The sequence below is a fragment of the Octopus bimaculoides genome, chromosome Z (genome assembly GCF_046866305.1).
Source record: "Octopus bimaculoides isolate indiv1 chromosome Z, ASM4686630v1, whole genome shotgun sequence".
In the NCBI taxonomy this organism is placed as follows: domain Eukaryota; kingdom Metazoa; phylum Mollusca; class Cephalopoda; order Octopoda; family Octopodidae; genus Octopus; species Octopus bimaculoides.
The window spans coordinates 51569619-51594369 of NC_142944.1; the positions used below are offsets into that span (position 1 = coordinate 51569619).

At 36.7% G+C, this 24751-nt stretch overlaps 1 protein-coding gene across 3 annotated transcripts in view; it reads left to right on the plus strand.

Moving 5' to 3' along the window:
• LOC106883358 (uncharacterized) overlaps positions 1 to 24751 on the plus strand; it is a 279464-nt gene that overhangs the window by 246963 nt on the left and 7750 nt on the right. For all 3 annotated transcript variants that reach the window (XM_089365289.1, XM_089365290.1, XM_089365291.1), the window contains 2 exons: positions 6783 to 7651; positions 21124 to 21223. In XM_089365289.1, coding sequence (XP_089221415.1) covers positions 6783 to 7651; positions 21124 to 21223 — 969 coding nt within the window. The remainder of the gene's footprint in view (positions 1 to 6782; positions 7652 to 21123; positions 21224 to 24751) is intronic.

Consider the following 24751-nt stretch of genomic DNA (forward strand, 5'->3'; position numbering starts at 1 on the left):
GTGTTTTATTCTGTGTACTTTGATGACCATTACTGTCTTTCTTTACTTGTCTCGACACTTGCTTTCTGTCCTGTTTTTTTTTTTTTTACTCATTCGCTGATGAAATTGTAGCACACCTCAGCACTGTATACAATGTTTGTTGTTGCTGTTTTTGTTATTCTTCTTACTTTTATTTATTAAGGTAGTGAGCTGGCAGAATTGTTAGCATGCCAGACAGACAGAATGCTGAGTGGCATTTCTTCCAGCTTTACATTCTGAGTTCAAATTCCAAGGTCGACCATATGTTTCGTCTTTTCAGAGTCAATAAAATAAGTAACCCCCCCCCCCCCCAAAAAAATCCAGGCCTTGTACCTATTGGATCATCATCATCATCATCATCAAGGTGGCAAGCTGGAGAAATGTTAGCATGCCAGACGAAATGTTTTGTTGCATTTCTTCCAGATTTATGTTCAGGATCCAAATTTTGCCAAAGTCAGCATTCCCTTTCATCCTTTCAGAGTTGATAAAATAAGTACCAGTTGAGCACAGCGTTATCAATATAACTGATTAAAACTCTCTACCCACAAAATTTCCTTCTTGTACCTTTTGTAGAAAGAATCATCGTCATCATCATCATCATTATCAACAACAACAAGGTGACTAGTTGACAAAATTATCTCTGTGCTGAACAAAATGATTTTACAGCATTTCTTCTTACTTTTTTTTTTTTGAGTTCAAATGCTTCAGGGGTCAGTTTTGCCATCAATCCTTTCAGGATCACTGAGCACTGGGACCAGTGCAATTGATTATCCCCCTCCCTCAAATTCCTGCTACAGCAGATAAAGGTTATAATTGTTGTTGTTGTTAATATTGTTATACGCGTTTAGGGTAGCAAGCTGGCAGAATTGTTAGCATGCTGGGCAAAATGTTTAATGGTATTTCATCCATCTGTACATTCTGAGTTCAAATTCTACCAGAGTCGACTTTGCCTTTCATCCTTTCAGGGTCGATAAAATAGGTACCAGTTGAACACTCCCAAACTTGCTGGCCTTGGGCCAAAATTTGAAATCAGTGGAGTGGTTGGCGTTAGGAAGGGCATCCAGCTGTAGAAATTCTGCCAGATCAGATTGGAGCCTGGTGCAGCCATCTGGTTCACCAGTCCTCAGTCAAATCGTCCAACTCATGCTAGCATGGAAAGCGGACGTTAAACGATGATGATGATGATGATGATGATGGATATTGTTTAAAAGGATATATATATAAATGCACTCATACACATATATGTACATTTACATGGATATCATCATCATCATCATTAACAGCAATTTAACAACCCATTTTCCCATGTTTCAATAGGTTGGACAGAGTTAACTGAGATAGATTTTCTATGACTGAATGTTCTTGTTGTCAGCACTTTCTTGTTTCCATATAAGATCATATTTCCCCTAAGGCCAAATATGTTTCTGCAGAATATTGGAAATGAATTTCATTCATTTACAGCAATCATGTAATGCTAAAACAAGGAGACACAAACATAATCTCTCACACACACATATCATCATCATCATCATTTAACATTCATATTCATGTTCTATGCTGACATGGGTTGGACCATTTGACAAAAATCCAATGAGTCCAAGGTCTGCACCATCCACCAGTGTCTGCTTTGGCATGCTTTCTTCAACTGGATGTCCTTCCTAATGCCAACTACTTTACAGCATAAACTGGGTGCTTTTTATCATGTTGTTAGCACTAGTAATGTTACTGTGTGGTTCACAACACTACAAGACCTGAGGCAGTAAGCAGGTTTTATATTATAGGGGATGAGGGGTGAAAAAATGAGGAAGAGGGGAGGGTAGAGCAGGTTCTTGTAGAGGAGACATTTAAAGAGAGGGTGAGAATAATCAGTAGGAGCTGCAAGGAGATAAATAGGGGTCATGAGGTGGTGTGCTGGTAGCACCTTAAGGTACAAGATGAGTGAGTGGGGATAGAGAAGCCAGGAGTGTATGGGGGAATGGGAGGAGAGGTGGGCAACAACTACAAAGATTGGGTACGATTGAAAGGTGGATGTAATGGAGTGATGGACGAGAGGATGAGGATGACCAGTGATGCATGAGTTGGGGAAGAGGGAGGGGTGCAGAAGAGAGTGGGGGAGGGAAAGCAGCTGCAGGATAGTAATGATGAGGTTTGGTAGGCTGCAGGAGCAAGGGTGAGAGAGGAGAGAGATTGATGTAGTGCATGAGAAGAGATAATTTGGTGATTCGGTGGAGTTTTGGGAGAATGATCAATGTAACATATGAGTAGAGAGAACAATATTAATGGATGATGAAGGCTAACAAATGAAATGGTTTCAGGTATCATTTAAAACAATAAAATGACATCAACAGAGAGCTGCAGTGATGAATGGAAAGAATGATGTATAAACTTTTACAAAGAAAAGGTTGACAGTGACTTCAAAGTTTCAGCTTGCTTAACGAGCTTCTTTTAGTTTCCATCTTCGATAATCTACTCACAAAGCTTTGATCAGCCTAGAACTATGATAAAAGTTAATTACCCTAGGTACCACAGGTGCCATACAGTAGGACTGAACCTGAAACCACATGGTTGGGAAGCAAACCTCTTAACCACACTTCCAGGCCTATATGTGTGTATGTATGTGTGTATATATATATATATATATATATATATATATATATATATATATATATATATATATATATATATATATATACACACACACATATTTGAATGTGTGTGTATATAAATGGGTGTTGTACAGTTTCCATGTGCCAGATTCATTTGCAAGACATTGGTCAGCCCAGAGCTATTAGCACAAATACACTTACCTAAGCTACTAAGTAGTGGAAGTGAACCTGAAATCACCAGACTGCATGGTTGCAAAGCAAACTCCTTAACCACACAGCTACACCTGTAAATATGTAGAATTTTTATCAGAGACAACCTTAAAAATTTTATGCAGCATGAATATCATCAAAACATATTCTCATTAGGGTTCTTACATAATAAAAAGGAAGTGTAGCTGGATGTAATAGGTGGATTTTTTTAGGGAGTGCATAAAGAACCAGCAAGCTAAAATAGGTAGAGCAATGTAGTATGGCAATGGGGCTAGAAGGGTATGGAATGATAAATCTTCAATACACCTGCAGATTAATGTAATCAGTATTTCAGAGCTTTAAAAAAAAAATTTATCATCTATGAGAACTCATAAATTTCTTAAATAATTTTTGTGCTAAGCATATGTTATTAGGAACTATCAGGGGAAACTGTTCGGTAGTTGTATTTATTATATTAAAATCAACTAAAACCAATTTGATGCTAACTGAAATTTTAATTGAATGACTATCATTAAGATAAAGTGACACGAGCCATATTTTATATAGTTAAAATAATTTACAACACATATGTATATATATATGTATGTATACTGTTGATAATTTTTCTGAGATAAGTGATAAACATAAATGTTTTAGGTGTGGTTTGTTTTTTTCTGCTACAGATTGCAAGCACTTGACAGATTTATTTATAATAATGTTTCAACAAACTTTTATTATCTCTCTCTCTCTCTCTCTCTCTCTCTCTCTCTCTCTCTCTCTCTCTCTCTCTCTCTCTCTCTCTCTCTTTATATATATATATATATATATATATATATATATATATTCTCTCTCTCTCTCTATATATATATATGAGAGAGATATAGATTAGATAGATAGATGTATATGCATGTATGTATATATAAGCAAGTAGGTACATACAGACCTGATGAAAATGTTTTGAAAGTTCTCTTGCTACATAATTTATATTTTTTGAAAGCTATCTCTGATAAATTATGTTTTCATATTTACACCTCTTCCTTATATCCTCAAGATGTGTTGGAAAAGCATCATCTACAGTCTTCTTTTCCAAAATATCTTGAACTTGTGAGAAAAGAAACTGTTTTTTATATCATTTGGTTGTCAGAAAATTCCTACTTAGATTATCTTTTCGTTTTCCTTTGCTTTTATTATACATGTAAAAAAAAGTAGCTGATCTCATCTATAAATTTATTCCAAATTATTTTGGAAAGTTATTTGTTTGGTTATCCCTTCAATTCCAGTGGATCCTTAATATTACCGAGATGTACTTGCATAGCAAGTGACCTGATCGGAAATTGTGTGCTGAAACAAAAACCATTGCAGTGTGGAAAGTGTTTATAAGCCATTTAAAAACACACAAAAACTGTTAGATTCACTTCAACATTTAAATTTAATTTGCCAAAATATTTTCATCACTTTGAGACCACAACTTGTTCACTGATGAAATTCCATACTGTTTGCTTACTGTGAAAATATACCTGGAATGTGCATATTTATATATGTACTTGAGTGTTACTCTTCATAGGATGGGTTCAGTTCCACTGTGTGACACCTTAGTCAAGTGTCTTCTACTATTGGTCTGAGCTGACCAAAGCCTTCTGAGTGGATTTGATACATAGAAATTGAAAGAATCCCATTGTAGATGTATGTTTGTATATGCATGTGTGTTTGTATTCCTTTGTTTTAACTTCATGCATTAGTTGTAAATGAGCATCCCCTTCATACAAGCAGTGTTGTTAGTTGCCAGTCTTCCATTAATATATCCCAGTCATGGGCAAAAACTACCTTGCTTGGAAACAGGTGAAGATTGGTGACAGGAAAGACATTTGATTGAAGAAATTCAGCCTCTATGAATTTTACGGGGCATATGCAAGCATATTAAAGTGAACATTGAAATGATGACAATGATGATGATGTTTTATATGAAGGGGATCTGGTTGATATTTCTAGCAGGTTAAGTGAATACATCATAATTCATCTCCCTTTTTTTGGTTCATGCAGCACGGGTAATTTGAAATTTAGATGATAGTGCTGAAAATCGATATTCATTGATTCTCTTAGGACACTGATAGGTGGTTAAGCATACTTCTCAACCTTGTGGTCTCAGATCCAATCCTACTGCATGGCACCTTGGGCAAGTATCTTCTACTGTGGTTACAAGGTTGGCCAAAGCCTTGTGATTGGATTTGGTAAACATGAATTGAATGAAGCCCATCGTGTGTGTGTACATGTTTGTATATACATTTGTCTAGACCTCAAGTGATGGTTGTAAATGAGCATCATTGTCTTACAAGCAAGGTTGTTCGTTTCCAGTGTTACATGAAAAAATCTGTCTGGCCATTGGAGATATTACCTTGCTTGGAAAGAGGTGAAGACTGGTGACAAGAAGAGTATCGGACCATAGAAACTCTGGTTCGAAAATTTCTGTCTGACCCATGCAAGCTTAGAAAATTGGATGTCAATGATGTATTCAGGGAATGATTTAATGAGATGAAAATATCAAATTACAGTATTACAGCTGTTCAGATTCTCCAAGTCAGTGAAAGAACTAATCAGATAATTTGAAGTTCTAATTTTAAAATATTCTAGTTTTAAATACTAGCATAAAATAAACAATTCTTTATTTCTTTAAAATGGAAAAAAAAAATCCTAATCATGATATTGAGCTGTTCTGCCTTAGTACCGTATGAAATTTAATATCTGCTTGTCTGCTTGCCATCTTAGAATTTAAATAATTTGCGTTTAATATTTTGTTTGTTGGTTGTATAGGACTTGAAACTTTCCTTGATTGTCTCCTGAGTCACTTAGTTAAAGATTTCACAAGCATATCAGTGTATTTTTATCTGATCTCAAAGGACATGTTTTTGATACTTCATCTCACCCCCAGTGACAGGAGGCAGGATTTGAACTTGGAACACAGAGATCGAGAACAAATACTGCAAGATGTTCTATCAGATGCTTTAAAATCTCTACCTGTTCCTTACCACCACCACCACCCCACACACACACACTCCCCCCCTCTCTCTTGTATTTATGTACTGTTGAAAGACAAGATTAGCATGACCCTCACCAAAAATGCTGTCATGGTCTTCATTCATGCAATAAGTGTAGGTTGGCCTGTGGTGTGTGTGTGTGTGTGTGTGTGTGTGTGTGTGTGTGTGTGTGTATAGCTTGCATGTAGATGATGAATGGTTGGGATAAGTTAGTGGGGAATGACAGGCCATATTTCTACAAGCATGGAAATGATATAATCATCATCATCACCATTTAACATTCAATTTTCCATGTTCTCATGGATCAGATGGAATTTGCTGGGGCAAATTTTCTACAACCAGATGTGCTGCTTTCAGTTTCTGTCTACCAGTTCCCCTTATAAGCTTTTGGTTGATTCTAGTCTGTAATAAAAGATACTTACCCAAGGTGCAACAAGATGAGACCGAACCCAAGACCACATGATTGGGAAGCAAGCTTCTCTTTCACTCTGCATAAGAGTGAGCATTGTATTTATTTATATATATATATACACACACACACACACACATATTTACATGCACACACACACACGTATATATATATATATATATATACACACACACATATATACATGCATACACACATATATACATACACACACACATATACATGCACACACACACATACCCACATACACACACACACACACACACACACACACACACATAGCCACACACACACACACATACCCATATAGATACAGAAACTAAATATATTCAGAAGATAACCATATATGTGTACGCATATTGACACATATATTGACAAATAAATTTATCTTTAATATATATTTATATATATGCTCTTTTTAATTGTCTTGATTATTTTCTAAGTTCCTTTATTCTCAAAGCATTTACCAAAATGATTTTAAATTGTCTTTTTTTTTTTTTGTCTCCTTAGGTTACTGATTTTCCAACTTCTGTTGAATCACAGTCCAACAAGGTAACCCTATCTTCAAATATCAATCCAGAGAGTCGATTAAGCTATTTGAAACAGAAGGATACAAAACAGAATTCAAGACCTGTCCTTCAAGAAAAACCATCAATGTCTTTTGCTACTCCAGTTCATCTTGATTCTCATTTCTCTCACAACCAGTCTGAACATCAAGCTCCCGAAAAGTCTGCTAATTCAGTTAAAATCGTTTCTAATACTGCTGAAACTGTCTCAAAATGCCAACCAGTTTATAATGCAATTCACATGCAAGATTCACAAAATAACAATTTTCTTAAAGAACAAGCTGCTGTATCTTTGCCACAGAGCGAAGTTTCCAATAATCAGGATAGTTCTAGAGTTGTAGTAACTAGCTCTTTGAGAAGAGATTCTTCAGATGCAAACAGTCAACAAATTCAGAAATCTGAACAAATACAAAATGAGAGCTCGCCACACAAAGTAGCAGTTAGCAATAACATTAATATAAATAATAATAGTAATAGTGCTAATGTTAACAATAATAATGATACTAACATTGGTGGCAAATCTTCGACATCAGACTCAGAAATTAAGAAGGAATATAAGATCAGTAGTCACTCAAGACAACCTTCACAGGAAGAGCTAGAATTTGAGATAAAAGCAAAGGAGTTGTCCCAAGACCTGAAAGAAGACGATAAGAATTTGTTGCAAGTTCTTAATCCCAATAATAAAAAGGCCATTGATTTTGTGGAAGATTTATTGGAAAATGCAGTATATGATTGTCAACAAATTCCTACTAAATTACCCAAGGAGAGCAGCAACACTCCTGTTAGTGAAAGCAATCCAGGATCAAACACAGCGTAAGTTTTTATTTCTATCTCTATTTGTAATTTCTTTTAAATACTTTGTTGTGATCATCATCATCATCATTTGGCACCCATTTTCAATGCTGACATGAGTTAGACAGTTTGACTGGAGCTGGTAAGATGAAGAACTAGATGTGCTTCCTAACGCTAGCCACTCCAAGAGTGTAGTAGGTGCTTTTTACATGTCACCAGCACTGGCTAAAGCTACTATTTCACTTGGCTTGATGTGTTTTCTCAAGCACAGCAAATCGCCAAAGGTATATTCAAGGTGCAGTGAATAAACTGTCATCTAAATTACACAAAAATGAAAATAACACTGACATCTCATTTTAACGGATATATTTACCAAAATTACATAAAAATATCTTAAAATACTAAAGAGTAAACCTATTTAATAAAATTGCCATTGGCTTCAACCATGGCATCCAGACAACTTCAGAATCTCCTGCAACTCTTCTGGACGGTCTCCTTGTTTAAGTTGGTGAATGCTGCCATAATCCTTGACTTCAGGAGTTTTGTTGGTCCCTCATTCAACTGTGCTCTACACATAATAATTAAGGGGGTTGCAGTCTGAGGAGTTAGGTGGCCAGATGTTAGGAGTGATGTGGTTGCAGAAATTGTCTGACATCCATGACTGGGTTCTCCTGCTTGTGTGGCATGGTGCAGACATTAGGTCTTCCAGCAACCACCCTCTTCACCCAGGGTAGCACTACCTCCTCCAGGCACTTTATGTAGGCCTCTGTGTTGAGTCTGAGGCTGTGTGGGAGGATGAACGAAGGCATAATGTCGTCATCACTAGTGATCACTCCAAACACCATGATGTTGACTGGATGTTTGATCTTTATCACTCTTGGTACATGTCCTCAGATTGGCACACAAATACTCTGAAATGTTCGTATTGGATCTTCTAGCACAAATTTCAAGCAGTACAGCATGTCATTTCCAAATTTCTGGCAGAGTGAATTGCGTTATAGCGCTGTTTTTTTTCACAGACGGTGCCCAACTGACCTCACTATACTGTGTAATCAACAAAATCAAAAACAAACTATGCACTAAATATAAATATAAAATGGTGACAATTTACCTGTCACATCCTCCTGCCGAGGTAAACTTTGCTTTTCATCCCTCAGGGTTTGATTAAATAAATCAATAGTCAAATGCTGAAGTCTATATAAGTGACTAAATCCCTCCCCCAAAACTCCAGACTTCCTATCTATACTAGAAACACTTATTTCTAGTTCTTTGTTCTCTGTTTCCCTCTCTTCAGTAAGTGTTTTATTGTGTATGTGTGTGTATATATGTATGTGTATATATTTATATATTAATGGTAGCAAACTGGCAGAATCATTAGCATGCTGATCAAAATGCTTAGTAGCATTTTGTCTGTTCTTACATTCTGAATTCAAATTCTGTCAAAGTCCACTCTACCTTTCATTCTTTCAGAGTTGACAAAAGTAAGTACCATTCATATACTAAGGTCAATATAATCAACTTACACCCACCTCTGGACTTGCTGGCTTTGTGCTAAAATTTGAAAACCATTAATTAAGTTTTCTATTTTCTGTGTGTATGTGTTTTGTTTAATTGTTTCATTGATGCTAATGCATAATCTACATCTTTTTTTTTTTCTTCTTTTATAGCAGTGTTTTGAATCAGTACACACATGTATAAACACACACACACACACACACTTTCTGCCCTTCCTTCATTTCTGTAACTTGTCCTTTAATATACTTTTTTTTTTTTTTCTGATTTTTGCTTTTATTGTTTTGAATATCAAAGATTCAGAATTAGCAAATAAAAAAATTTTTTATTTTTATTTTTCTAAAAAAAATTTCTTTGAACCAAGTTACACAAAATAAATGTGTATTGATTAATATACATTAAAGCGCATTACACACAAAGCCTTGGTATATTGATACTCAATTTGCTTTCTATAATTAGTATAAATCTTTCGAGCGGGATTGTTGCCAGTGCCCCTGGACTGGCTCATGTGCGAGCGACACATGATATCTTTCGAGCGAGTTCGTTGCCAGTGCCCCTGGACTGGCTCTTGTGCGGGTGACACATGAAATCTTTCGAGCGGGATTGTTTGCCAGTGCCCCCCAGACTGGCTCATGTACGGGCGACACATGAAATCTTTCGAGCGGGATCGTTGCCAGTGCCCCTGGACTGGCTCATGTGAGGGCGACACATGATATCTTTCGAGCGGGATCATTTGCCAGTGCCCCCGGACTGGCTCATGTGCGGGCGACACATGATATCTTTCGAGTGGGATCGTTTGCCAGTGCCCCCGGACTGGCTCATGTGCGGGCGACACATGAAATCTTTCGAGCGAGATCGTTGTCGGTGCCCCTGGGCCGGCTTGCGGGTGACACATGAGGTTTTTCGAGCGAGGTCATTGCCGGTGCCCCCGGGCTGGCTCGTGTGCGAGCGACACATGGGGTCTTTCGAGCGGGATCGTTGCCAGTGCCCCTGGACTGGCTCTTGTGCGGGTGACACATGAGGCTTTTTCGAGAGGGATCGTTTGCCAGTGCCCCCCGCCCGGACTGGCTCATGTGCGGGCGACACATGATATCTTTCGAGTGGGATCGTTTGCCAGTGCCCCCGGACTGGCTCATGTGCGGGCGACACATGAAATCTTTCGAGCGAGATCGTTGTCGGTGCCCCTGGGCCGGCTTGCGGGTGACACATGAGGTTTTTCGAGCGAGGTCATTGCCGGTGCCCCCGGGCTGGCTCGTGTGCGAGCGACACATGGGGTCTTTCGAGCGGGATCGTTGCCAGTGCCCCTGGACTGGCTCTTGTGCGGGTGACACATGAGGCTTTTTCGAGAGGGATCGTTTGCCAGTGCCCCCCGCCCGGACTGGCTCATGTGCGGGCGACACATGAAATCTTTCGAGCGGGATCGTTGCCAGTGCCCCTGGACTGGCTCATGTGCGGGCGACACATGATATCTTTTGTGCGAGATCGTTGCCAGTGCCCATGGACTGGCTCTTGTGCGAGTGACACATGAGGTTTTTCGAGCGAGACCGTTGCCGGTGCCCCTGGACTGGCTCTTGTGCGGGTGGCACATAAAAGACACCATTTCGAGCATGGCCGTTTTCGTGCGGGTGACATGTAAAAGCACCCACTACACTCTCTGAGTGGTTGGCGTTAGGAAGGGCATCCAGCTGTAGAAACTCTACCAAATTAGATTGGAGCCTGGTGTTGCCATCCGGTTTCACCAGTCCTCAGTCAAATCGTCCAACCCATGCTAGCATGGAAGGCAGACATTAAACGATGATGATGATGATGATGATTAACCCTTTTGTTACCGTATTTATTTTGAGATGCTCTGTGTTTCTTTCTGTTATTTTAAATATAACAGAGAATTTAGTAAAATAACTTGGTCATCATTAAGCTAGTGTTAGGAACATAAATTGTGACTAAGGTTTGGTGGAAGATTTTAATTCAAAATTTATGGAAACAAGACATTTGTACTATAGAGCCAGAGCCGGTTTCAGCCAGGTTGGTAACAAAAGGATTAATGACAGTTTTAATATTGTACCATTTCACTACTTAACTATCTGACTCATAAGCTCAGCAATAACTCCTGTGTACTCCCTCTGCACAGAACAAGTGATCATCTTTTTTTTTTTTTTTTTTGGAAACTTGTATTTGTTGTTGTACTATCATTTTGTGCCAAGTCTAAATGGCTAGTCCGCAGATGGAAATATCAAACAATTTAGCATCTAGTACTTTGTGTAATTTTTTTTTACAAAGGAAACATGTTATTGCCAGTGGTAAACTGTGTGAGTGTAGTTACAATGTACCATTGGAACATTTGCAGATATATCTTGATGGGGCTATCCAGAGATGTTCAAAATGTAAAACAATGTTTTCTGTGTGAAACCACACATTTCTAGAAAATTCAAATTTAGCAATTCCTGTGGTGTTTCAGAAAGTCTTTGACATTGTGTGTGAAGTGCCAGTAACCTGTTCTATATCTCTAAAACAGCAATGATATTGAAACTGCAATTCAGCGATTTGCATACTGCCATGAAACTTGTTCTAGAAAATATTATAATGGAGAGAATACTATTGAGTGGTCATCCCAACCACGAGGACCAAAATTTATAAAAGTTTAATGCAAATACAAAAATCATGTTGGTTGCTAAACTGTTTTGGATTGATAACAAAAGACAAAAAATTATTTCTTTAATGCATAACCAACAGCACTTCAATGACTTGGAAAACTACAATTGTTGATGACATTGTACCTAGATCAATCGTCTTTATCATTGACCAAGCTATAATTATCTGGCTAACTGTGGTGGATCCAGCCACTTGATTAATCCCCCATAAGTCTTCTGGGTGTGTATAAAGAGATCTATTTAAGTTTTAATCAGAATCACTTGATGTCATGAAGCGGTCAGTGTAGACAAGGCATTGTATAAGGAGTTTGCATTATGATGTGATAAATCTATCACCTGTTGTTTAATTATATATAACTGATGTATATTTTCAGTCTACTCTCATTAATCACAAACATGTTAAGAGAAATTTCTTTGAGAAAAATATGTTTTGCATATTTGTTTGTAATCAACATGTTCCAGACTTTTGTAATCATATTACTATCTTCGTGCAAAATGAAACAGTTACATTATTTAATGCTTTCATTATTGAAAACACATTACTTTCATTACTTGGCTGAGATATTTTGGTTTGGAAAATTCTCAGAACAAAAACAAAAAACTTCTTGTTGAAATAGGAATTGTATTCTATTACTTACATTACCGAACACACATTATTACGTCAGTTGTTTGGCTCAGATATTTTTCTCAGAAATGTTTTTGGAGAAAGCAAATCTTTCTATTTTTTTGTTTTCTAATCTCTTCAAAATACTAAAATCAAATGTTGGTTTAAAAAAGAAAGAAGCAAACAAACAAAAAAACAATTGATAAAATGGCTAATATAATATTTGTTTTTATGTGAAGTTGATATATATATATATATATATATATATATATATATATATATATATATATATAAACAATTTAGCATTGAATTGATGAATTACTCAATATTTTTAGTAGTGTAACATTTAATTTTTTCCAAGAAAAGGTGATTTTGAGGTTTCAGTCTGACAAGAGCTAAGATAACCAAAACTTCAAAGTCCCTAATAACCTTTTCCTTGTAAAAATTACTTAATAAAAAGGTTACAATGACAGAAATGTACATGATCCAAAACTCATCAGTTCTTTTGTTATTTGTAGCTAAGCATTGATCTTGTGCAGTTGAAATCAGACTCATTTCTGCTTTTAACAAAGAGCTTTTGAGCCATTGTTGGCTCCTTTCAGTCTGACTTTCTCCATTGAATCTTGTGGGATATTGACCATGTACAAGTCCTCAGTTTTTGGTTTCCTATTTTCCTGCACCCTTTTCCCATCTGTACTCACTATGAAAATATCTAGCATTATGGGGATTGTGTTTCTTTTTCAATTTCCACATTGTTGTTAATTTCTGTTTTCAGATCTTTGTATTTGCTAATTTTTCCATTTTTTTCCTTCTTTTGTGGAATATGTGGTGGGAAGACACATTATTAATCATGTGCTGGGATTAATACTTTCTTTCAGGAGGTATTTATTTTACTGGTTGCCCCTGACAACAATATCCAATCAATTAGCATCCATCATCACCAGCATCATTATTGTGATGTTCTTAATAATTTCATGAGAGTTCCTATAACACCACCAGGAGCACTTCTGTGTTTTTCTGGTGTGCACACCATCGTCTTTTAGATGTTTGAAACTGTTTGTATTCTACCACATTTTTGCTTTGTTACTTTACCGTTCTATCTGTCTGGTCTGTGGGGTGTGTATTGTGCTATTTCATGAATTGTTGATTCTGTATAATTACTAGGGGTGCTTTGGGTAAAAGAAGATACAAGAGGCTCAGTTAATTATGATTTTATTCAACATATTCGTGTCTCAGAATATTGCAGTGGTCCTTCATTTTTTTCTAAGCCCTGTAAAAGAACTTGGAAGGTTGGATCTCCAACCAGGCCTTTTGCGATATCCTTTAAGCCAGGAACTTTTCAGCACCCTCTCATGCTATTACATGTATTGTGTGCAGGGAGTGTATTGTATAACATGAGCTATTGAAATGAAAGCATCGTGCTTAAATGTGGGCTGTCTTTTGGATTGTGCGTATTGTTACAATACCTGTTCAATTGTGTAGTAAGGGACTTTCAGAAAAAACTATGCTTCCTTTCATTCCTGCATTTGAGGGTTAACTGTCCTCCTCGTCCCTCCTTCTTGCTATGTCTCTAGCCCTGGTATGGTTTGATTGTTTCTCTTCATATATTTTTTAAAACTATATTTAGTGTAGCATTGGTTGGTATTGCTTTTTACTTTCAAGAACTTTGAACTATGACAGTTCTCCTAAAGAGTAATAGTTTGGTCAGACAGTGTCCAGATGGCTATTGGGATATATGGGATTTTTCTTCCAATCATTCATTATGTCTGACTGGTTTACCTTGATATCATTGTCGTTATAAGACAGTTATGTCCCAGGTTCTTGTGGCAAGGTCATTGTCATGTGTAATTTTTATACATATTTATATCATTTCTTCAGCCTCGGTGGGAAGAGCATATAAATTAACTTGGTATTGACTAAGTAACCATAGATGATATCATCAATTGTCTCAAAAGAGACAGACAGGTTTCTGGCTATTTTGGTATTGATGTTTATCAATTTTGTGCAAAGTGAGGGAAAAAAGACAATGTAGGAGAATAAAGGAAAGAGAAAGGCAGGAAATGAGTGAAAGGAAATATGATGAAGAAGAAAAAGAATGAAAATAATAAGTATAGTTTAAGAAACACATAAGATATATATATATTCGCACATACACAATTAATTTTTAATATTGTATATATGCGCGTTTGTGTGTGTGTATCCATCTATTGACAGAGAAAGAGATCCTAGTGTCAGTTCTACCTTTAGCTTATTCTCTCTCTCTCTCTCTCTCTCTCTCTCTCCCTCTCCCTCTCTCTCTCTTTCCCTCTTCCTCTCTCTCCTTCTCCCTCTCTCTCTTTCTCTTCTCTCTCTCTCTTCTCTCTCTCTCTCTCTCCCTCTCCCTCCCCCTCTCTCTTTCCCTCTTCCTCTCTCTCCTTCTCCCTCTCTCTCTCTTTCTCTCTCTCTCTCCCCTGGTATTGCTTCTGTGAAGGGACAGGTTTATTTATCCCAAGATTTCATTTGACACCAAGTGATCATGCGTTGTCATTTCAAATGCTAAAAGCATCACTTTCTTGCCAGACTATTCTTTATTGTTCCGATTCACAAAGCTCAATTCTAAGCATTTTCAAAGGTCAGCATCTACCTTTAGAACAATGGATGCTTTCTCGTGGTCATCTTTATATAATAGTTCCATTCAAACAAGGAAATGTAAGTAGAATTAGTATTTCGGCAAAAACTAAGAATGGATACAGATCTTTTGTAGTGAATATTGATGTTATACAGGGAAATTATGCAGTGGTAGATGATGATGATGATAATAATGATGATAGCCATGTGTCAGCAATCCACAATCTTTTTTTTGCACTGCAGACCAATTTCACGCAGACAAAATCTTTCCACAGACCAGGGGATTGCATGCATAACAAAACACAATAAAGTGTATTATATATAATTTGATTATTACATATATAATACATAATTGAAGATTGTGCTAGTCAATAAAACGGAAATAAAATTTTAAGATTTAGTCTTTCTGTGTGGTCTGGAATTGGTCTGCTGCTTGGTGTTTGAGAACCCCTGCCTTACACCAAATCAACTTATATAATTCTCGTTTTAATTTAAATAGTCAGGGATTGTTTTTGATTTTTAAGCCCATTCAGTAGATCTATGGTCAAAAACTTCCCTATCATGACCATCTTTATCTATTTAGGAGTATATTTAGAATTCTGTCATTCATTTTATGTTTTTATTTTTTTATTCTAAGATTGCCAAGTATGATGTGGGATAATCTAGCTACTATTTCTAGCAAGTCTCAAAAAAGTCATGTAAATATTCCCTTCTTTGAATCAATAGTTCAGGATCTAAACTTTGGTGTAATTTTCTGTAACCTGCTGCTTCTGTACAGAAAAAAATCTTTCTTGGGTCCATAATATATTACCTTAACCCTTTAACATTCAGTTAATTTATCGAATGTAATGCTTATTTATGTACATATTTTTAAAATTAATTGTATTTTCTCATAGCCTTGAGATTTTAATGATGTGATTGTTTATTTTTAGAGTAACATTGTAGGGTAGGTGTAAGAGGCCAGATATGGCCAGTTTAAATGCTAAAGGGTTAATATACAGTGTGTTTACCAACTAATGAGTAATCAATCCATCTAACATCATCAATGGTTCCAGGCATATAATGGTACTCACATGTCTGGAACCGTGATTCTCAGATTAGAAACATCAATCTGATGTCATTTCCTTATATCCTGGTTTCAGATATAAATAATAATGATACTCAAGACTTGAAGCATTCCTCAATATGCTTAACAAGTCTTTTTGGTGTTTATTATTTTTTTTTTTTTAAACTCCAAGTGAGTCTCCTCTTGATCTCCTCTTCCACCACCTCTGCCACCTTTACCTTGAAAAAGAAGAAGTAGACTAACTGCTGCCATAGGAATGTTTCAAACAAAACTGAGATTATTCTTGAAAGCATTGGTAGAGAGGGGGGAGGAATAATTTTGGCAAAGCATATGTAATATGCATGTAGTAAATGGTGTCTGTTTTGATTGTGATATTACCCTGTTGTTCTACAACATATACAGGAGAGCTGCTGTTTAAAAGCTGTAAACCAGGCTTGTGAGCAAAATTTCACAAGTAGTCTAGTTTAATTAATATACAATGCAAATAGAGAAAGCAGGCTGATTTTGCATTCATTATGCCAAAACTAATGAGCTAAATATAAAAAAAAGTCAATGATTTTGAGTTGTTTAACAGAAAAAAAAAATGAATTGGTTGTTAATATCAGACAATTCAATTTTTTTTTTGCCTTTTTTGTCTTTTTTTTCTGTCTGCACATGAGAATTCAGATGAGGTATTCAATTGTTAGAAGGATAAAAAAAAATATATATGTAACTAAACTTTCTTGTGTATGCATTGCAGTCATTAGTTGTGGCCATTTTGGAGTCCTGCCTTGAAAAGTTCTTTTTTCATGGTTGACCATGTGCCCCTCCCCCCACCCAATACATACTTTTTATGTCCGTTACTTATTTTAGTGGTCTCTATTTGTCATAATGCTAAAATTACTGGACACCTTTTCTCTTTTTTTTTTTTTTTTTTTTTTTGCAAACTGTCTACAAACTATTGTGCAGTTTCCATCTACCAATTTTTCACTCGTGAGGCATTGGTGGGTCTTGTGAGAGAAACAGGTATAATGGAGGACACTTGCTGATTGGTTGTCAAGTAAACTTCTTATCCATACAGCATTATTTGTATCTATATTTCGGTTTAATTTATTGTCCTCAATTTCATTAATTACATCTAAGACTTGCGTACATATTTGAATTATAAGAATAAACAAGTCCTCCACAAATTTCCTCTTGATTAAATGACCTGATTAAATGACAGATTGACAAACAAGTCATGTTAAATGTGTGTGTGGGGGGGAGGAAGTTAGTTAATATTGTAGAATCACCAAGCTACTACATTCCTTTGAAAATTGTTTGCTGTTGGTACCATGATATAGTATGTACATTCTGTTGGAAATTGTTTGCTGCTAGTCCAGCAAACAACAAACTTCCACATTCCTTTGAAAATTGCTTGCCGTTAGCGCCATGTTCTAGATCAACCTGGCAGATTCCTTGTATCTAATTGTGTGATGGAACTCGTGATTGTTCACCAGAAATGAACTGGCCAAATAATGAACATTCTGTGCATAAACTAATTATGTCATTTATAATAGAAAGAATAAATTTGCTATTAATACTTCTCTGTTGGCTAACTTCACATGCCTCCATATTACAATGGAATCACTCAAGAATTATGCATTTGTAAGCAAGACACTATTTTTGTTGAGTACAACAGCTTTACAACCACAGACACTGCAGCTTCAGCAGCTGTTACAAATCACACATTCTTCAACAAGTTACATACACAAAACTTTGGCCAAATGTAAGAGGTTTAGCTAAATGTTCAGCTACAGCAGTTATTGCTAGTTACACATTCTTCAAAATTTAAATGCATGGATCATCCAGCCCAAACATTAAATGGTGATGATGGTGCTTCGGTTAGATGCAATAACTAATAGCCATAGCAGCTTTTACAAATTACAGATCTTTCAATAGATTATCATATTTTTAATACTAATCTATTGACTAACTTAACGTTTAGTCATAAAATAATAGAATGAATCACTTGATAATGTAAGCCACGAGTATACACTTTGCTTCACAGTCTCCCTTCTTCAACAAAAGATTTCATCTTCTCATTGTATTCTCTGGCACGAGAACCCATGGCATTTATCCAAGAAAACTTGAAGCATGCTAAATACAAGATATGTAACTTGTTAAGAGCTAGTGGCTATACATCTGTCTGAAAGACATCTTCAACACTATTTGAAAGGCAAGGAGCTTCAGACATGGTACTTTGCTGTGGTATCTGTTTTTGTTTTGTGTGTGTGTTTGGAGATCAAATCCCGTTTGATGATTGGCTGGATAGTCAAGGATAATCACATGACCATTCAACAACTGCTTATGAAAGATACAATGTGTGAAGAGGATTGGCCTGAAAGAGTCATGTACTGGTGCCATGTAAAATGCTCATGCTAGTGCCACATTAAAAACACCTAAAACACTCTGTAAAGTGGTTGGTGTTAGGAAGGGCATCCAGCTATAGAAACCAAGCCAAACCAGACTAGGACCTGGTGCAGCTTGCCAGCCCTGGTCAAACCATCCACCCATGCCAGCATGGAAAACGGCCATTAAACAATGATGATGATATGTAGGTGCCATGAGCAAAGGAAGAGGTTTGATGGGTCAGTTTTGTGATGGCACTAATTATTCAAAATGGTCCACTTCATACTGGTTTATTTGTTGCTGATGCAGGCCCACGCTTTTTCGTCAAATCCCCATCTTAGCCCAACCATTATGTGTTTGACTTGTGTTCTTTTGGTGCTGTATATTGTTATGAAGGAACCTCTAAGCCAACTGTTTTACAACCTTTTCTGCAATTCACAACATGCTGAATAAAGTGCTGAAAGTACTACAACACACTATCAGCTTTTTAAAAATTTCATTATATTAAAAACACAGGTGTGGCTGTGAGGCACAGCTGTGTGGTAAGAATCTTGCTTCCCAGCCAAATGGTTCTGGGTTCAGACCCACTGCATAGCACTTTGGGCATGTGTCTTCTACTATAGCCTCAGGCCAACCAAGCCTTGTGAGTGAATTTGCTAAAGAGAAACTGAAAGAAACCCGTCGTATATATATATATATATATATATATATATATATCTTGTGCGGGTGGCACATAAGATGCACCATTCTGAGCGTGGCCGTTGCCAGTACCGCCTGACTGGCTTCCGTAGGATTTTCGAGCGAGATCGTTGCCAGTGCCCCTGGACTGGCTTGTGCGGGTGGCACATAAAAGACACCATTTCGAGCGTGGCCGTTGCCAGTATCACCTGACTGGCCTTCATGCAGGTGACACGTAAAAGCACCTACTACACTCTCTGAGTGGTTGGCGTTAGGAAGGGCATCCAGCTGTAGAAACTCTGCCAAATTTAGATTGGAGCCTGGTGTTGCCATCCAGTTTCACCAGTCCTCAGTCAAATCGTCCAACCCATGCTAGCATGGAAAGCGGACGTTAAACGATGATGATGATATATATATATATATATATATATATATATATATATATATATATATATATGCGTGTATGTCTTTGTATCTGTTTTTGTCCTCCAGCACTGCTTGACAACCAGTGATGATGTATTTAATAACCTAGCAGTTCGACAAAAGTAATCAATAAAATAAGTACCAAGCTTTAAAAAGAAAATTAGTTCAGGAGTCGATTGATTTGACTAAGACTTCTTCAAGTCAGTGCCCCAGCATGGCCACAGTCTAATGACAGAAACAATTAGAAGATAAAAGATAAACACAAATGGTAAAATTGATTTAAATCTAAAATGGGTTCTAATCTTGCACTTTGTCACAAAAGAATATCTTATGTAGTGACATAGTGCAGTATAAACAATTGGGTTTTCTGAATATCGTAGGATTTCCAACTTATCTTGAAAACTTGTGACACACATACATGGCACTGTGCCTAATGAAAATGTTTGTTCATAATGATTTCTTGACCTATGAGGAACAGCAGCCAAATCCCCTTCAAATCTCATGCACGTACTGTCTCATAAGTAAAGAATACATTAGATGATATTGTAGTTCTTAAAAACAGATGAGAGAGTCACGGTTGGAGTGTCTTTGATCATGCATCTGCTAAACAGCAGCAATATCACTTCCATTGACAGTATCATCATCATCATTATCAAATCTGACATCCCTGTTGTCATCATCTCTAATTTCTTCTCCACTTTTGTCTATTAATTAAATTATCTTGTATAAATATTTTCATTAGATGCAAGCATGGCTGTATGGTTTAATAAGTTTTCTTCCTAACCACATTGATTTGGGTTCAATTCCTTGGGCAAGTGACTTCTACTTCAGCCCCAGGTTGACAAAGGCTTGTGAGTGGATTTGATAGATAGAAACTGGAAGTAGTTTCTAGGCGGTGAGCTGGCAGAAACGTTAGCACACCGGGCGAAATGCTTAGCAGTATTTCATCTACCGTTATGTTCTGAGTTCAAATTCCGCCGAGGTCAAATTTGCCTTTCATCCTTTTGGGGTCGGTAAATTAAGTACCAGTTACGCACTGGGGTCGATGTAATTGACTTAATTCCTTTGTCTGTCCTTGTTTGTCCCCTCTATATTTAGCCCCTTGTGGGCAATAAAGAAATAAGAAACTGAAAGAAGCCCATCATATGTGTGTGCCTGTATTTGTTTTGTTTTTTTATGGTATGTGATATTTGTAAACAAATACCACTGTCCTAGAAGTGGTATTATTTTTCCAATCTTCCATGGATGCATGTCTGACTATAGGGAAGATACTAACCTTGGGAACTTGAAAGGCATTCAGCCATAGAAAAATTTGCCTCAGTAAACTCAATCCAACTCATGCAATCAAATGAGCATTGAAATGACGATGTATTGATATCTTAATCCCCACAACATAAGTTTTCTTATCTTCCTCACCATCAACACCACCCTCTCCACCAACTCCATCCTCACCATCAACATTATCCTCAGATTCTCTGGCCATATTGGAAGTGATATAATCAGCTGTTTTGTGACCTTGCTCCAATATCAGACATTGTTGTTTTTGTTGTTTAACTCTTTTTTTCTTCTTTTTTAACTCTTGCAGAAATTCTCAGAGCGGATCTCAATCCCAGGTTATTTCAGACAGCTACAAAGAGTCTGAGAAATGTCAGGAAACTGATGAGGATGCATTACTGCAGAAAAAGGTACTTTAATATAAATACGTTCGCTATAACTCTGAACCCTGGTTACTCTTATTAATTCCTTCCAACTCCTGAAGTGTGAAAGTATATGGCCCAGTGGCTGGGAGTGTTGATTGCAAGATCATACTTTCAATTGCCAGATAATTGTGTTCTTGAGCAAGACACTTCATTTCATCTCGCTCCTATCCACTCAGCCATAATTGAGTAATTCTGCACTGGGCCGGTGTCTCATTCAGGGTAATGTTGTGATCTGAGTCACGTATGTTCCATAGAAATGAATAACCACCCCTATGACTCAAGATAATAATACCTAACCCCCTTAAACCCAAATTTATTTAAATGCTGATCCTTTACTGCAAAAAAAAAAAGTACTTTAATACATTCACTACAGCTCTGAACTCTGAGTATTTTCATTTCTTTCCAATTCTCTAAACCAAAGTTTATTTAAATAATAGCAGCTAAAAGATAAAATGAGAAGCTTGCTATTCTCTCTATCTCTCTCTCTCTCTCTCTCTCTCTCTTTTGTCTCTCTCTCTCTCTCTCTCTCACACACATCCTTTACCTTTTAAGTTTACCACTTCATATCTTTCTATATCTGGGTCTTCTGGCAGGGGGGCAGTGAGGGAGGGGTCCTGTCATTTGTCTTCTTTCTTGGTTTCTTGTCTTTTTCTTTTTTCTTTCTGTTCGTATTCCTCTTGTGCTTTTTTTTTTCTGGTACAAAGATAGAATTCAATTTGTTTGGGATTTAAAAGAAATTAATTTACTCTTCCTTGTTGATATAACATTATTTCTATTCTGTTGATCTACATTTTTTTTCTTTGCTATGTTAGTTACAAGTAGTTTTCTTAACTACCTAAGCTGTCACTGCTCACATTACTTTCAGCCAGAAGATTCAATCTTTCTTGTCTCCTATGTTAATATAAATGGAATTTGCCAATTTAAGCTATCTACAACCAGATACAAAACCCACTCATGAAATTACAGAGGGTAGTTGGATGGGTTGCTTCTGATTATTATCATGTTTCTTTTATATTATATATTAAAACATTATTATTATTGAGTGAGAGAGCAGTGCATGCCATCAAAGTGACACTGGGGTAAGATATACAAAGCCCAGTATACCTATCTTGACTACCCGTCTGATAAGGGTATACCAGGCGCATGTATCACAACTATATGTTCGCAACATGGTGATCTCATATCAAGATGAACAGCGTGTGACCTTGCAGGTGGGGCCCTGTTAGAATTTAATTTTCTTCAGGCCAAGTAGCCTGTCCTGTTCAAAAGGTCCCTGAATAAGGTTTGTTTAAGGATGTTGAGCAAAACACCCATGTTTCCAGAGGTGAATTATTCAAACTCCAAAGAATTCCTCTCAACACATGGCTATGATGCTCTCCCACTATTTCTGCTCAACTGGTTAAGGTCAAGCAACTGACAAGCAGAATAATTGTTGTAGCCCATCTTTTTATACCAAGTCAAAACAATGTACATGATAACACTTCCAATCAATTAAGATCAGAAGCCATGAGAGCCAATGCCTGGTACTGTATCATCATCATCATCATCATCATCATCATCATCATCATCATCATCATCATTATTTTTATTCAAAATGTCATTTTAGTAAATGAGCTTTTATTGGGTAAATCTCTGAAATTTTCTTAGGGTTTTTTTTTTTATGTGTGTGTGTGTGTGTGTCTTGGTAGGGTCTTTACGCCAAAAATAATAAACACACACACTGGTTCAAAATCATTTTTCTATCATTAGTCAACTAGTTAAATATCTATCTAACTAACTAACTAATTGGTCGTTTGTTTTCTGTGTTGGTTAAACAATGAAATGGTTGTGTGTTTGTCAAGGTACTTCTGTCACTATTCATGACCCCCATCAATGACATATCCTCTCTCTCTCTTCAAGGTCTACCTTGAGTCTATCTGAGAATTAGTCTTATGCTCGTGTGTATGTGTATGTTAGATGTGTGATTGCTTACAAGAGAAGGAAAGGGTGAAAGTAAACAAAGAATATGTACCTGTACACATGCATGTGTGTGTGTATGCTTGTACGTACTTAGAGTAAAATATATTTGTATTTAAAATATATTTTCTATAGACATGCTGATAGAGTAAAGATAACTGTGGTCATTATACCTCTGCCTGTGTCATGTAGTCTCTGCTAAACTCCTAGAAGTCAGCCTGACGTATGCTGTATTTTGGTTCTAACGATCATCCTCCATGAATTTTATGCTGTAAGTCACATTCCTGGTCTTACAGTTAATACTAGGGTTGAAGGTTATATACAATGCAGCTTTTATCAGTAAGTGGTCTTTTTGAAAAGGTTTACTCTCAAGTTGATAGATCTACCAAAGAATACAGTTACTGTAATGTCAAATGGCTTGTTATGAATGATAGATTTAATTATGTAGAATGATTTAGTCATGAGGATTTTTAATCAAGGCCGATCAACATTTAAGTGTCATTTGTGTTTACTTTTTTGTAAATAGAAAGATGTATATATGATGATGTATATGGAAAGCTGTGTGTATGTGTGTATATATATATATATATATATATAAAGAGAGGAAGAGCAAGAGAAAGGCTGTACTGTAAGAAGCTTGCTTCCCAACCACATAGTTCAAGGCTGTGTTCCACTGTGTGACACCTTGGACAAGAGTCTTCTACTATAGTCGCAGGCTAGCCAAAGCCTTGTGAGTGGATTTGGTAGACAGAAACTGCATGAAGCTTGTGTGTGTGTGTTTGTCTATTTCCCACCACTGCTTCACAACCAGTGTTGGTTTATTTACATCCCCACAGCAGTGATTTGGCAACAAGATAGCGATGAAGTAAGTACCAGGCTTTAAAAAAATAAATAAATGAGTGTTGGAGGTTGACTGGTTTGACTAAAACCCTTCAAGGCATTGCCCCAGCATGGCAGCAGTCCAATGACTGAAAACAAATAAAAGATAAAAGATTCCTAATACAATATGATGAGTAATTTTGATGAATAATTCTGCTAACTTTTCTTGCAAGAAGCAAAGATAAATATTTACTTGAATGATATAAAATAATAATGACAAGATAAGAAATTCTAATTTAGGTGGAGGTTTTTATATTGGGAGTTTTCTTTTTGGTTTTGCTCTTTTTTATCATGATAAAGGTCCTTTGTCAGTTTCAACGATGAGCATTTAATTGTGCTCTCAACTGAACATAGAACATAGCATTCAATGTATAAAGAGCTGATGATGATGGGGGGACAAATGCTTGAAAGCACTAATTGGTTGACATGCAGAAACAAAGCGATGTATCTGGCTAGCCATACTTGTTAGGAAAATAGAAAATGTTCTAAAACTTTGGCACTTTGTAAAATAAAAATAAGAATGGTTTGTACAAAGTGATGTAGTGTAGTATGCATAAAAACACTTGTATATATATGTATGTATGTACCGTAAATCCTTGAGTATAGTCCGCCATTGAGTATAATAATACGCAGGGGATTTTTGGGGGGCTGTACCTCTGAAAAACCTAAACCTTGTGT